This window comes from Manis pentadactyla, chromosome 10, assembly GCF_030020395.1.
Source record: "Manis pentadactyla isolate mManPen7 chromosome 10, mManPen7.hap1, whole genome shotgun sequence".
NCBI lineage: Eukaryota > Metazoa > Chordata > Mammalia > Pholidota > Manidae > Manis > Manis pentadactyla.
In genome coordinates, this window is record NC_080028.1 from 14,052,679 (window position 1) to 14,065,636 (window position 12,958).

The 12,958-nt window shown below is 49.2% G+C and overlaps 1 protein-coding gene across 3 annotated transcripts in view; it reads left to right on the forward strand.

Annotated features, from left to right (window-relative positions):
• The window catches only part of SYN3 (synapsin III), a 448,045-nt gene that overhangs the window by 414,991 nt on the left and 20,096 nt on the right, over positions 1–12,958 (forward strand). For all 3 annotated transcript variants that reach the window (XM_036902842.2, XM_036902843.2, XM_057486431.1), the window contains exons 8-9: positions 7,694–7,836; positions 12,218–12,292. In XM_036902842.2, the coding sequence (XP_036758737.2) occupies positions 7,694–7,836; positions 12,218–12,292 (218 nt within the window). The remainder of the gene's footprint in view (positions 1–7,693; positions 7,837–12,217; positions 12,293–12,958) is intronic.

A 12,958-nucleotide genomic window follows, 5' to 3' on the forward strand; every position in this document is an offset into this window, starting at 1 on the left:
AGCCACTGCTCCCCACAAGCAGGATTTTAAATGGCTCAAGGCTGGCCTCTCTCCCACACAGCCCACCTGGGGTCCACGGGAAGCGCCCACATTCTGGGATTAGATGAACCAAAGGCCAGGATGCTCAGCTCACTGTTAATCATCATCTTGGCTTCGATAAAGCAAAGCTGCAGATGGCCTGGGAAGGAGTCCGCACCAGTGCACCAAGCCTGCCTTGCTGCTCAGACACATATCAGCCTTGCTGAGGGTCTCCCTGAAGTTCTTACCAGATGTATCAAATGCAGGAGTGAGCACAACTTTTGCCAAAATATCATCATCTCAAAATCTCTGATCTGCAGCAAGCTGACCTTCCTATGTCAATGCGGGTGAGTCTTCACCAGTTCTTGGCCATCGTGCTCTCTGCCACAGCTCACTTTGAGAGGTAGCATCCTAGTCTTGTTGCTTCAGCTCTGACTAAGTCATGACATTCATCATTGTTGTCCAGAGAAACAGAAGCCATAAGAAGTGGATATAGAGAGGGAAAGAGGTTTATTTTAAGGAATTCTCTCCGATGATGATGGGGGCTGGCAAGTCAAAATTCTGCAGAGTAGGCTGGCAGGCTGAAAAGCCAGACAGGAGCCAGGGGTGAGTTCAAGTCTGACGGCTGTCTCCTGCAGAACTCCCTCTTGTTCAGAAGAGGTCTATTCAAACCTTCAACGGATTGGAGGCTCACTCCGATTATGGAGGGCAATCTGCTTTACCCACCCTCCATGATTTAAATGTAAATGTCATCTAAAACCCCTCACAGAAGCATCCAGAATAATGTTCAACCTAATATCTGGGCACCACAGCTCAACCAAGTTGACACTTGCAATGAACCCATCACAGCCAGGAAGAGACACAGCTGATATCCTCTTACATTATTATATTCATAGACTATTTCCAAAAGAGTACAAAGAAATCTTATCAGCAGGAGGCTAGGGGTTTTAAATGAAAAAGATACTTTTTATTGGATCTCCTTTTTATATCTTTGGCTTTCTTCCTATATATATGTGTGTGTGTGTATATATATATATACATATATATATATATAGTAGTTTTTCAAAGGTAAAGTAAACTATAAAAAATTACCCAAAGTGATCATTGGATTACATTGTATTTAGCCATCTGCAAACTGCTTTCTTTGAATCATGCCTTAAAGAGATGACATGAGTACAGGAGCCTATACTAGAGGATATTAGAAGAAACATCCTCCACTCACCAGAGAGCATTATCAACGTTTGTTACACGTCACACTGTCCTCTATAGGAGGAGCCCAGGAGTCAAACTGATTGTAATTCCAAGAATGGTTGTGATTCTCTTAGGCACCTGGCTCCTTTTCCTCTAAGGGGGCTGAATTGTGTCACTGACCAGTTTCTTTTCCTGCAACAGACTCAACCAAAAAGGGTCACATCTCTAGCCAAGCATCACTCTCATGTACTTTTAACCTCACTCTAAGCAAAATTTTATGTCCTCACCCTTATTTGTCTTTCTTTTCTAAACCTTTTATTGTGGAAGGTTTCAAATAGACACAAAAGAAGAGAAAATGATAAACTGTATGCCCATGTATCAATCACCCAAATTCAACCATTATTCAGTGATGGTCAATCTTGTTTTATATACTCCTCCATACTTCCTTTACGACACCACTGGATACATTTTTTTTTCAAGATGAAATCTAATTCTCATACTATAAAATAGGCCCTTCTAAAATATAAAATGCGGTGGGTGCTTAGTTCATTGCCAAGGTGGAACCATGGCCAACATCACCCCCTCCCCATGCCCCCTTTCCCTCAGCTCTTGGCAGCCACTCATCTACTTAATCTCTCCATGGATCACTGGATATTTTTAAGCAAATCTCAGATGCCACATAATGGTAAATATTTTAGTATGTATTTCAAATACCTAAGGACTTCTTTTTTTCTCCTTGAACAAAGTCAAGTATCATTATTACACTTAAAAATTTGGTAAAAATTCTTTAATTCCATCTAGTACATAGTCAGTGTTCAATAGTTCCCTGTAAATCAATTGGCTGTCCTTGTGTCCAAACAAGGCCTCCATCCTTCACGTGGCCACTATGACATCAGTCTCTTTGGATCTATGACAGTTTCCTTCCCTTTGCTTTTTTCTCTTGTCATTTATTTGTTGAAAGAAAACAAGTCATTTTCTTGTAGAATTTCCTACATTCTGGATTTGGCTGTTTACAGATCCCTGGTGTTCCTCTGTTGTCTGCATTTCCTACAAGCTGGCGGTTGGATGTAGAGACTTGAGCTGATGCAGGTTTTGGGTTTGGGCAAGACCACTTCATGGCTGGCCGTGGGTGTGTCTTTTGAGCATCTGTAGACATAGTCATGCCCGGCTGTCTGTCTTGAGATTTGAGCCTGATCTGTGAGTTTGGGTGTCGTCTGCCTGACCCACACGTGGGGAAGCTCCCCAGCAGCCTTTGCCAATGGCCTCGGCATTGATCACTGTTGCCTAGATCCATCATTGCATTAGGATGACTGTTGCAAAGGGATTGATGTTCTAATTCTCTTACTCCTTCTGCATTTATTAGCTGGACTTCATCTAAAAAGAACTTTTCTCATCAATTTGGATGATTATACAAGAGGTAGATGAAAATTGTGTCAATAACTATAAAAAAAGGTGTTGATTAATGGTTCAATGTAAGCAAAGAATCTCAACAATTACCCAACTAAACAGAGCCAACTTTTATTGAGCACCTGGTAGGTTCCAGACACTATGCTAGGTAGGTCCTTTGACATTCATTATAATTTCATGTAAAAACCATCCTAATCCTACAAGGTAGTTGTTATCATCATATTTATCAGAGAAAGAAACTAAAGCTCCAAGAAATAACCTAAATAAGGTCAAACAGCTGGGGTTGGGGATAGGAAGGGTGCACCAGAATCATGAATGACATGGAGCTGGCAGGGACAGTTAACAGGTTAGATGACAGAGTCAATATTGGAAGATAAAAGCATAGCAACATGAGAGCTTCTTCATGGGGGATAAATGGAAAGTCCTGCTCTGGGATTAAAACCCCTCAGGTCCAAGCTCGGAGAGACGTGGACTCTCAGGACCTCATGTTTAAAAGTGAGCTGGAGAGGCTAGCTTAGAACAAGCTCCATTTGGATCTTAGAAATGCTAACATTAATAGGAGATGATAATTAATAGGCTCAAAGCTCCATTTAGATAAGAATCATAAATCTCTTGTTGCCTATTGCATCCCCAGCCTCCAGCATGGTATCTGGAAAAACAATCGGTCATTATCTGGACATAAAGGGTTCTCAGTATGTATCTGTAAATACTTAGATCTGCTTACTTAGTCATTAAATATATCAGGCACCTGTTGTTCCCTGGGTGCTGTTCTGGGTGCTTGAAATACAGCAGTGCTCTTGCAGAGCTGACATTCTCATGGAACGGTAGGGAAGGAAGGTAACAGTTAGATAATGGTGTGGACTGGTGGTGGAAGTGATGGAGAAAATGAAGCAGGGCCAGGTGAATAAGGAGTGCTGGGTGGAAGGAGTGACTTCACATGATAGTCCAGGAAGACAGCTCCGAGAAGATCATGGTGGAGCAGATACCTGCATGAAGTGAAGGTGTGATCCCTGCAGGCAAGGAACAGCAAGCACAAAGGCCCTGAGGCAGGATTATGCCAGATGTTTTCCAGATAGAGATGATTTTATCCAGTCTCAGCTGGTGAAAACCAACTGGAGTATGGTGTGTAATTTGGGGGTACTGCGTAGTTTAAGAGATTGTCAAATGAGAGCAGTTCAAGGTAGTAAAGGGTCTGGAACCAGCTCATGTTAGGGTGGCCTAAAGAACAGTTACCTGGGCACACCTGGGTGACTGTCTTTGAATGGATGAAGAGCAGACACAAGGCTGAGGGCTGAGACTCACCTGCTGGCACCATTCCTTCACCCTCGCTGGACAGGGGAACAAGTTCCCCCAAAGTGGAAGGACCTGCCACACCCAGTAATGCGCTCTCTGTTGTTGGAGGCGCTGAAGCAAATAGCGGACAGTCTAGTGAGGATGTCAAAATGAGCCTGCCATCCCAGGCTGGAGGTTAAGAGGAGACCTCCAAGGTGAATGTCATTGAGGAGATGCAGGACGGTATTCTGTCCCCTCTCCTTGCTGCCTGCTCAGCCTCAGGACCAAGTACGCATGCCCACGTGCACAGGAACACACACACACACACACACACACCGGAAGTAGAGCAACTCAAGGCACAGGAGGGGAGAAGAGTGTTGGCAAAGGAATGGGATCCAGTGAGGGGAGGGAGGAGAAGCAGGGCCGGAGAAACGGCAGGAGGGAGGGGAAGGGTCAGAGAAGACCGAGGAGGGGACGAGGCGACAGGGGGAAACTGAGGACGAAGAGAGAAGAAAACGAGCCGACAGGAAGAAGGAAGAGGGAAAGAGACAAAGAGGAGACCACTGGCATTGAAAGCACAAAGATGAGAGAAGGCCAAGCGGTGGGGAGAGAGGACCGAGGAAGGAGGGAGAGAAGGGTCAAGGGTCAGGACGCTGGGAGGAGGGCCAGGGCGGGCGGTGGCTGTGGGTCTCCAGAGTCAGGGAGTCCCCGGTGGCCCCAGGACAGGTCCCCAGAGCAGTACACAGGGCATCTTGAGTCACACAGCTCATTTAGGGCTTCCTGTTGTCAGCTTGTCTTTGTGAACTCTTGGAGGGGTTTCCAACTAGTAAGTAAAGCGGAGTGCCAAGACTCCCCGGGCCAGCAGCCATCTCACCACCCCCCTGCTGCCCGTCCTCGATACCCTCTCATCCCACCTGCCCTTTATGCCTGAGAACCAGGCCACAGTCCCTCCAGCCACCTGCCCCCTTCTTTGGAGTCCCTGACCTCATCAGGTTCTCATGATGGAGGCTCTAAACCTCTGAGAGTGTAGAATCCAGGCCGAACATTTACAGAAAATACCTTATAAAAGATAAGTTTCCCCGAGACACGTTTTCCTTGCCTTTCCTAAACTCTGGTAGTTTTGCTTCCATTCCCCTGCCTGCTCTTGAGTTATGAGCTGATCTTTCTCCATCCTTCTTAAATTCGGCCCAGCAAACGCATTTGGGGCATCTGCGGTGTGCCAGGCACCGGGGTCACAAATGGGAACAAGGCGCATTGTCTGGCATTTCCAAGCCATCCGGTTTCCTCCTACACTAGGAGGAAGAAGTAGGTGTGCCTCAAGAAGCTGGCAGTCTAATAGGAGATAGACATAGGAGGTGCTGGGTTTTATGGGGTCCAGACTTTATGTAATTTGGGGGTCCTCTGAAAGGAAAAAAACATAACCCTGCTAGGAACGCTGGGCCAGGGCCTCTGCTGGAGTTTTGGAAGAGCCCTGGGTTAACCCCACTCCTGGAGGGGGCAGGACGAGCACCCCACCCCAAAACACCAGAAAAGGTTCACAAACTGAGGTTAGACTGACCACTAATTACCCCTATGTCTACACTTTCTTTGCTGTTTTTCTGTTCTGTGAATAAATGAATGCATGCATGTTGCACTCAACAAATATTCACTTTGGGCTCCTATAAAAATTGGAGCAAAGTTCAGCTGTGTAACAAAGACCTAAGGTGGCTTTAACAAACCAGGGCTTTTGCTGTCACATAGCCGGCTTGTTAAAGGCAGCCCAGGGCCAGTGTGGAGCCTTCTTGGTTTCAAGAACCCAGGATCCTTCCATCCTGTGGATCATCCATTCCTAGGGTATTGCTTTTCAGCCACAAGGTCAGAGATGGTCCCCACTCCAGCCAGCAGGAAGAGGAAAAGCATTCCCTTTTAAGAGCAAGCCTGGAAGTCCAGGCCCCACATCTGCTCATATCAGCCTCCTGGCTAAAACATGGTCACATGTCCACCCACAGACTTGGAGAGTTGGCCACATCTCCCTGGTAAGAGAGTCTGGAACAAATCTTTAGCTGAGACTCCAGATGCTCAGGTAAAACTTAAGGGTCCTGTACCTGAAGGAGAAAGGGACATCAAGTGGTCAGACTTAGAAGACCTAGAACAAAGGGTATGTTTGCCATGAGTTCAACAAAGGAAGAGCATGCTGACCACTGACACTAGGAGGAAGAAGAGGGAAAACTGATGGCTTGGAAAGGAATGGGAAATAGGGAACTTTTGCCTGGTCACCTTTATTTTCTCTACAAAGAAGGACTCAGTCATCACTGAGAAGCTGGGACTCTCACAGAGCCAGGAGAGTGGGGGTTTGCCAAGCCTCTGTCCCCAGGATTGTTCACCATCTGTTGGGTGGAACACCAGGCGGACACTCATCCATGTCCCGTGGATGGTTCAGAGAGCAGCCTGGCTTTTGGAGTCCTGAGTTTCATGCCCAGCTCTGTGCTTTGCTGCTATGTGGCCTGGGACAAGCCATGAAATCTCAGTTGCCACATCTGGTGGCCGTAATACTGCCCACTCTGCCTGCCTCGCTGCCTGGTTTAGGTCCCACGGGAGAGCTGTGAAGATGCTTGGTAAGTTGGGAAGCTGGGGCAGAGGTGGGTGGGCATTGCCATGGAGAGATGGAGTTGTCAGGGCCCTGCTGAGCCTGGAAGGGAGGCAGGAAAGGAATGGGAGGGGTCAGAAGGGCAGGACAGCCTACCGCACAGGCTGCCCAGCACCCACCCAGCTCCGCCAGGGGGTCTGGGCTCTGCTGTCCTCTGGCCCAGCATCAGAACCCCTCTGCTGCCTAGTGGCGTGACAGGAGGGGACAGCCTGCCCAGCTATCCACAGCCACTGGGAGTCGGCCTCTGTCCTGCCTTGAGATCACTACCGTGGAGCCTTGGCCCCATCCCCTGTGCTTGGCCTCTGAAGCTCTCCCGAGGCCGCTCCCTGACCCTAGGGCACCACCCCGTATTCCTGGCCTCAGTGCAGTAAACAGTGTCGTTTCTTCCCCAGGCCTTTGGCCGAGCACAGCTGGCCTTGTCCAGTGCATGTGCGCGTGCACACACACACACACACAGCCTGCACACACAGCACCACGTATAACACCACACATGCAAGACACAGTGCACATGCAAAACAGCACAAACCACACACACATCTCCCACAAACTCCACACTCACACACACTCCACATACACACACCACACACACGCTTCTTTCTAACTGGTCTCTCTCTATCCCATGCCACCCCCCTCTAGTCAAACCTCTCTACGACTGCTTGAGTGATTTTTCTAAAATACAAATTAGGCCACTTACTTATGTAAATTCCTCTTCGTCTAGTGGCTTTCCAGAGCCTTCAGGCTAAAATTCTAACCTCTTACAATGCTTTGAGGCCCCCTATCGGTTCCCTGGCAGCCCCTTCAGCTGTCCCTCACCCTCCTGCCCTGTCGGTCAGTCTGCAGCACGTGCCTGTCCCCTCCCTGTGTCACCTCCCCTGCCTCTGCTTCCTCTGCCCGCCATCCTCTCCAGTGAATGCGGCTGGTCCATAGTCCACCTGGAAATTGTATTTATTCTCCCAAACCCCGTCTGGAGCGCACCTCTTCCATAAAGGTCCCCTTGACGACCCAAGGGAATGCTCCCTTCCTCTTCTAAAAATATGCCGTGGGATGACTTGCTTCCAGTATCTGTCTCCCCTGCTAGGTGCAACCTTCTCAAGATCACTGTATTTGGAGCACTGCATCCTGGCACTGGGGAGGTAGAACCTGGGTGGGTGGCACTCACCCCCTCATCCTCCCACACAGATCAAAGTAGAAAATCAGCATGACTACCAGGACATCACCAGCATGGTGGCTATGGCCAAGACCTATGCCACCACCGAGGCCTTCATCGACTCCAAGTATGACATCCGCATCCAGAAAATCGGATCCAACTACAAGGCCTACATGTGAGTGCCTGGGCCTGGGTGCTGGGAGCTGGGAGGAAGGGTGGGGGGACAGAGGTCAGAGGTGGGTGTCCGGCCCTGTGCCCGCTAGCCTAGGGCAGAGGCCCCATAGCACACCGCTCTTCTCCCTTGCCGAGTCCTGCCATGCCCCTCTTCTCTGGTCAGCACGGCTGAATGCTGGCCTTCCCTCATGGCTTATCCCAGGGTAGAAATCTATCCAAACAAAGGCTCTTTTGCCCAGAAGAAGAAAGGTGCTCGGCATGTTTGGGGGAACTTCAAATGTATAAGGCATGTGTGTCATAGGAAACAAAACTGAAGGAGAAACTTGGGGACAAATCAAGGAGGGCCTGGAATGCCTTTCTGCGGGTTTTAGATTTCCTTCTGTTCTCTTCTGAGCAGAGAAGTGGCATGATCTGACCTGTATTTACAAAAATATGGCTCTGGGGCCAGGGCCGCAAAGGGGTCTCTCTGGAAATAATAAGACCAGTTTGGAGATTACATCAGATTTCTCTGGCTGCAAGCAACAGAAACCACATCTGACTAATTGGATGGAGCTTTTAAAAGGAAACTTATTAGGAACCATGGATGATCAGCAAGTCTAAAAACAAACAAAACCACTAAACTATCAATTTCAGAGATATTAGGATGCCAGGCAACCCCAGGAATCTGGGCAGCCAGAAGTAATGATCTTCATGGCACTGCCATTGGGAAATAAATCTGTCTGAATCATTTTTAGTGCTTAACTCAAGATGGTGATTCCATGGAAACCATGCTGATTAGTCCAACTTTGTTCACATGCTTATTGGTTAGAGAAAAGCTGAAAAACCAGTATGAAGAGTCCCACCAAGATGACATGCAATATGAGCAGGGTCATCCTCAATGGAGATAGAGGTGCTGTGACTAAGGAAAAAGGATTGGATGTTAGAAAATCCAGCACACATTCACCCCAGGGGTGGTCCGGGCAAGGGATGACTCAGGCTCGAGCTGCGGTTATAAGGCCGAGTGGAAGTCCTTGAATGGGTAGGAGGGCTCAGTCTTCGGAGACGTCCTATCTGCTCCATGGCCTCTCTGTCTCCCACATTGTAATGTTGTTGGTTCTGCTCGAAATGATGAGACCCCAGAGAACCAACTGGTGCCTGGCTGCCAAGCATTTACAGAGCACTGACTTTGTGCATGGCTCAGCATTTGACGACGGCAACAGCAGGCCCTGGACAGCTGGAAATCTCTGTATACGCTTCTGTGTGGTGGAGCTTGCACTGTAGGTCAGGGTCAGCAAACCACAGGCCACAGGCCAAATCCAGCTGCCACCTGTTTCTGTAGATAAAGTTGTTATTGATCACAGCCATAAGCATCCACGTATGTATTACCTAGGGTTGCTTCTCTACTACCTGGATTGCACAGATTTACCAGGGTCCGCACACCTTTTCCATCAAGGGCCACATGGTGGTTTTAGGCTTTTCAGGTCATGCTAGAAAAGATTCCCAGGAAAGGGATGGAGCCCCCTCTCAGGAAATACTCTGCCCTGCCTTGCCAATCTCTGTCTTCCACCCATGAGCCTGGCCAGACCTGTAGCTGCTCTCAGATGCCCTCAGGGTGCCAAGACCGCCTCCTCCCCACCCCCTCTGAGTTGAGGAACATTCCAGTGCATTCCTGACACTGTCACCATCTGTCATGATATCATTTCCCTCCTCTCCTCATTGTTAGCGTTTCCACTTGACATTGACGACACCTTGTCCCAGTTTCTCTTCTTGGGGATTACCTCATTGCCAATCCTTTCTGCTGAGCCTTTCTGCCCTGACAGCTCCAATTTGTCATTAGTTATGGCGTTTCCTGGACCCTGGGTTGGCCCCCGTCCAAGGGAGGGGGTTCGTGTCAATCTCAGGGTAGAGCGCCCTCTCCGCCCTGCCATTCAGCCTCCTCTCTGGCCCACTTTCTGCCCTGCCCTCGGGCCTTTGTGCTTGTTGCTACAGGGGCGGCATTGTTTCCAGGCCTTCCCCGCAGACAGAGCTAGGCAATAGATGTGTGTGTCTTCACCCGTGTGTACGCACATATCCGTAATGATTTCTATATATATATCCAGCTCCCTCTAAAGCTCTGTAGAGTTCATACTGATGTCTCAGACTTTCATCTAGGACCACATGATGCGTTTTGCCCTTCCCAGATTGCTCATGTCTAACCTCCTAGTCCAACAGGGAAAAACCTGCCTCCCACCATCTGCCAGCCATTTACTTATTTGTTCAATCGCTGCACCATTGCAGAACCATTAACCTGTAGCCCCTGGGGAACAGGTTTACCAACTGCAGCACAGTGCCAACCTACAGTTTGTTTCATGTTTCATCGTACAGCCTCCACTTACTGCCAGGGGTACTTAGGTCAACCCCTTTCCACCCGCCCCTACCCTCCTCAACAAGGGGGTCAACATCATACCGACGTGACACAGGTATATTTCCGTGTCACAGTCTACACTCCATCCTACATTCTACCAGCTGCATTACATTTGGCCCAATGGACTTTTTTCTCCAAGCCTGTGACTGCCTCTGCCATGGAGGGTCACGGTTAAGAGCAGGGCATTTCTCAGATCTGGTTTGGTGGCTTCCTCCACTAAGTGGGAATGATGGTGATGGTAATGTCCGTCCCATTAGGTTTTGTGAGACTGAAATGAGCCAGTGCTTATAAAAGCCCTTAGACCCATGGCTCCGGCATAGAAAGCACTCCTTAAATCTCAGAGCTCACCATCATTATCTTCCTGGAAGGGGGGCAGACTGGCTTTGCTCCTACTGCCTCAGGCATTGGCACGCCTCTTCTTCTTGTCTCCACTTACTAAAAAATCCTGGTGGCATCCATGGTACTAGGAGATTTATGGGAATATTCCCTTTAAATCCACACAATCCTATAAGGTTGGTACAATAATTATTGCCATTTTAACAATGAGAAAATAAAGATTCAGAGATGCTGTCCATGGTTATACAGCTGGAAAATGCTGGAACCAAGATTCACACTCCTATCTGCCTGACTGAGGTCAGTTCTTACCTTTAACCACCACGCAGGTTGCACTGTAACAAGCCCTACCCGTCCTCCGAGGCGCATCTCAGAGGCCGCCTCCTGGGGCCACAGCGAGTGACCCTGGGCTCTCCTTTGCTCGTCGTTCCTCATGTGAACTAACCTCTACTCTGGTTTTAGGCCAGTCCAGCCTTTCCGGTAGTGAGCAGCCTGAGGAGGTCATCTCTGCACGCTCCAGCTCATCCAGCACTCCAGATATAGGGTGCCCATGGGGCGTTTGTCAAACTGAGCTGAACTGAGTTGGGCCGAACTGAATGAATCTGAATTGACAAAAGCTTATCAATGTCCGTGCAGCCCTTAGTAATTCTAGCTCCTATCAACCACCGTCAATTTTCAGCACCTGCTGTCCCCCGATACATTTTATTTTCTGTTTTAGAAGGGCATATTTTTGTAGTGATTCCCCTCTCTAGTCCACCTGCTGATCTCCACAACATGCTGAGTCACACTATGCCAATGGAGAGAGTTTATGTGGATTTTTCCCGTTATACACAGTTCCTCACCCAGTAAGTAGTTACTGGGCACCTACTGCATGCCAGGTCCCCCTGGACGCTGGGGAGACAGGAGATGAGTCAAACATGTCCCCTGCCCTCAGGGAAGACAGGAAGGTAAGGAAGTCATTACAAGTGAGATGAGCATTCCTGAACATTGGTATAGGGCATAGCGTCGGGGCGGCTGCTCTAGTTGGGGAAGGTGGGCTGCCGCAAAGTCACATTTCAGGTGAAAACTTGCAGGAGGAACAGGACTTAGGGAGGCAACGATGGAGACGAAGACTGGATCAGGCAAAGAGAAGACCCCAGGTGGGAGCCTCGACACAGGAAAGAGCCATGCGGGTGAGAGCACCCGAAGGGACGTCCGCTGAGGCTGGAACAGGAAAGGCAGAGGGAGAGAGGGGTGAGGAGCCCAGAGGCCGTCCCTGTGTCCCCATAGAAAAGTGATCGCTTCTCTCCATGGATCATTTTTCCCTGCATTGTGGGGCCCTTAACAAATTCCAGCATCACTGGGGGCACTACTGCCCTAGTTCTTTAAAAATAAGAGGCCAAGTCTTAGGGGATTTCTTCTGATGGTGAAGGCATTTTTTAAATTTGATTTTGGGATTTCAAAGGTGGCTTAGGAACAGATACATAAGATCCAACAAATAAATAAGGCAGTCAAGATAAAGGAAAATAGACGCAGGAAAATAAAGCTGAGGACAGCTGTGCACTTCAGAATACCTGCCATAATGTGAGCCAGATATTTGCACTGGAACCTCCTGAGGGCTAAAGGAACGGAGGAGAGCAGAGCAGGCGTCCCTAACGCCCCCCGTGTGTTGTTTGTTCTGGTACAGGAGAACGTCCATCTCTGGAAACTGGAAGGCCAACACAGGCTCCGCCATGCTGGAGCAGGTGGCCATGACAGAGAGGTAAGAGACAAAGGCCGTCTCCAGGGAGAAGCACCGGCCATAAGGGGAGGTGGCTGAGGGATACAGTGAGGAGTCTGTAGGGAATGCCAGCTCACCCTCCGGCCAGTGCCTCTTACCCACAGGGCACTTTCCTAGGCACAACAACCTGCAGGGCAGATATTTTAATAACCCTATGTTACAGGTGGGAGAAGAAAGTTCAGAAAAGGAAAGTGACTTGTCCAGGGTCACAGAGCTGACCAATGACAGTGCTGAGAGTAGAACCCTGGTGTCTTGACCCTTGAAGTCTGGGGTCTCTCCAGCTCTGCACAGCTGCTGCAGGGGGACAGCAGGGAGTCCTCTCCAGGCCCTCCTGTGCTCTGACAGCCGCATGGAAGCATCCCTGTTAAGCACCAGGGCTACCGGATGTCCACTCCTCTCTCAGACTTATTTCTATCTCAATGGGAGGAGGGAGAGGTGGGTTTCCTATGAGTCATGAATGTGGCAGAGGTGCCCTCTGGCTGCCAGTCCCTTGGATCCCTCTCCCTGTAAACACTGCTGTGAGCCATGTGCACCTGAAGAGGGGCCAGTCAGCTGCTCTCAGGGGCAGCACACACACTCTTCCTGCATGCCTGGTGCCCTCGTCATGCAAGCATGCAATGACAGGGGATAGGGTGTGGGCTTTCGGGC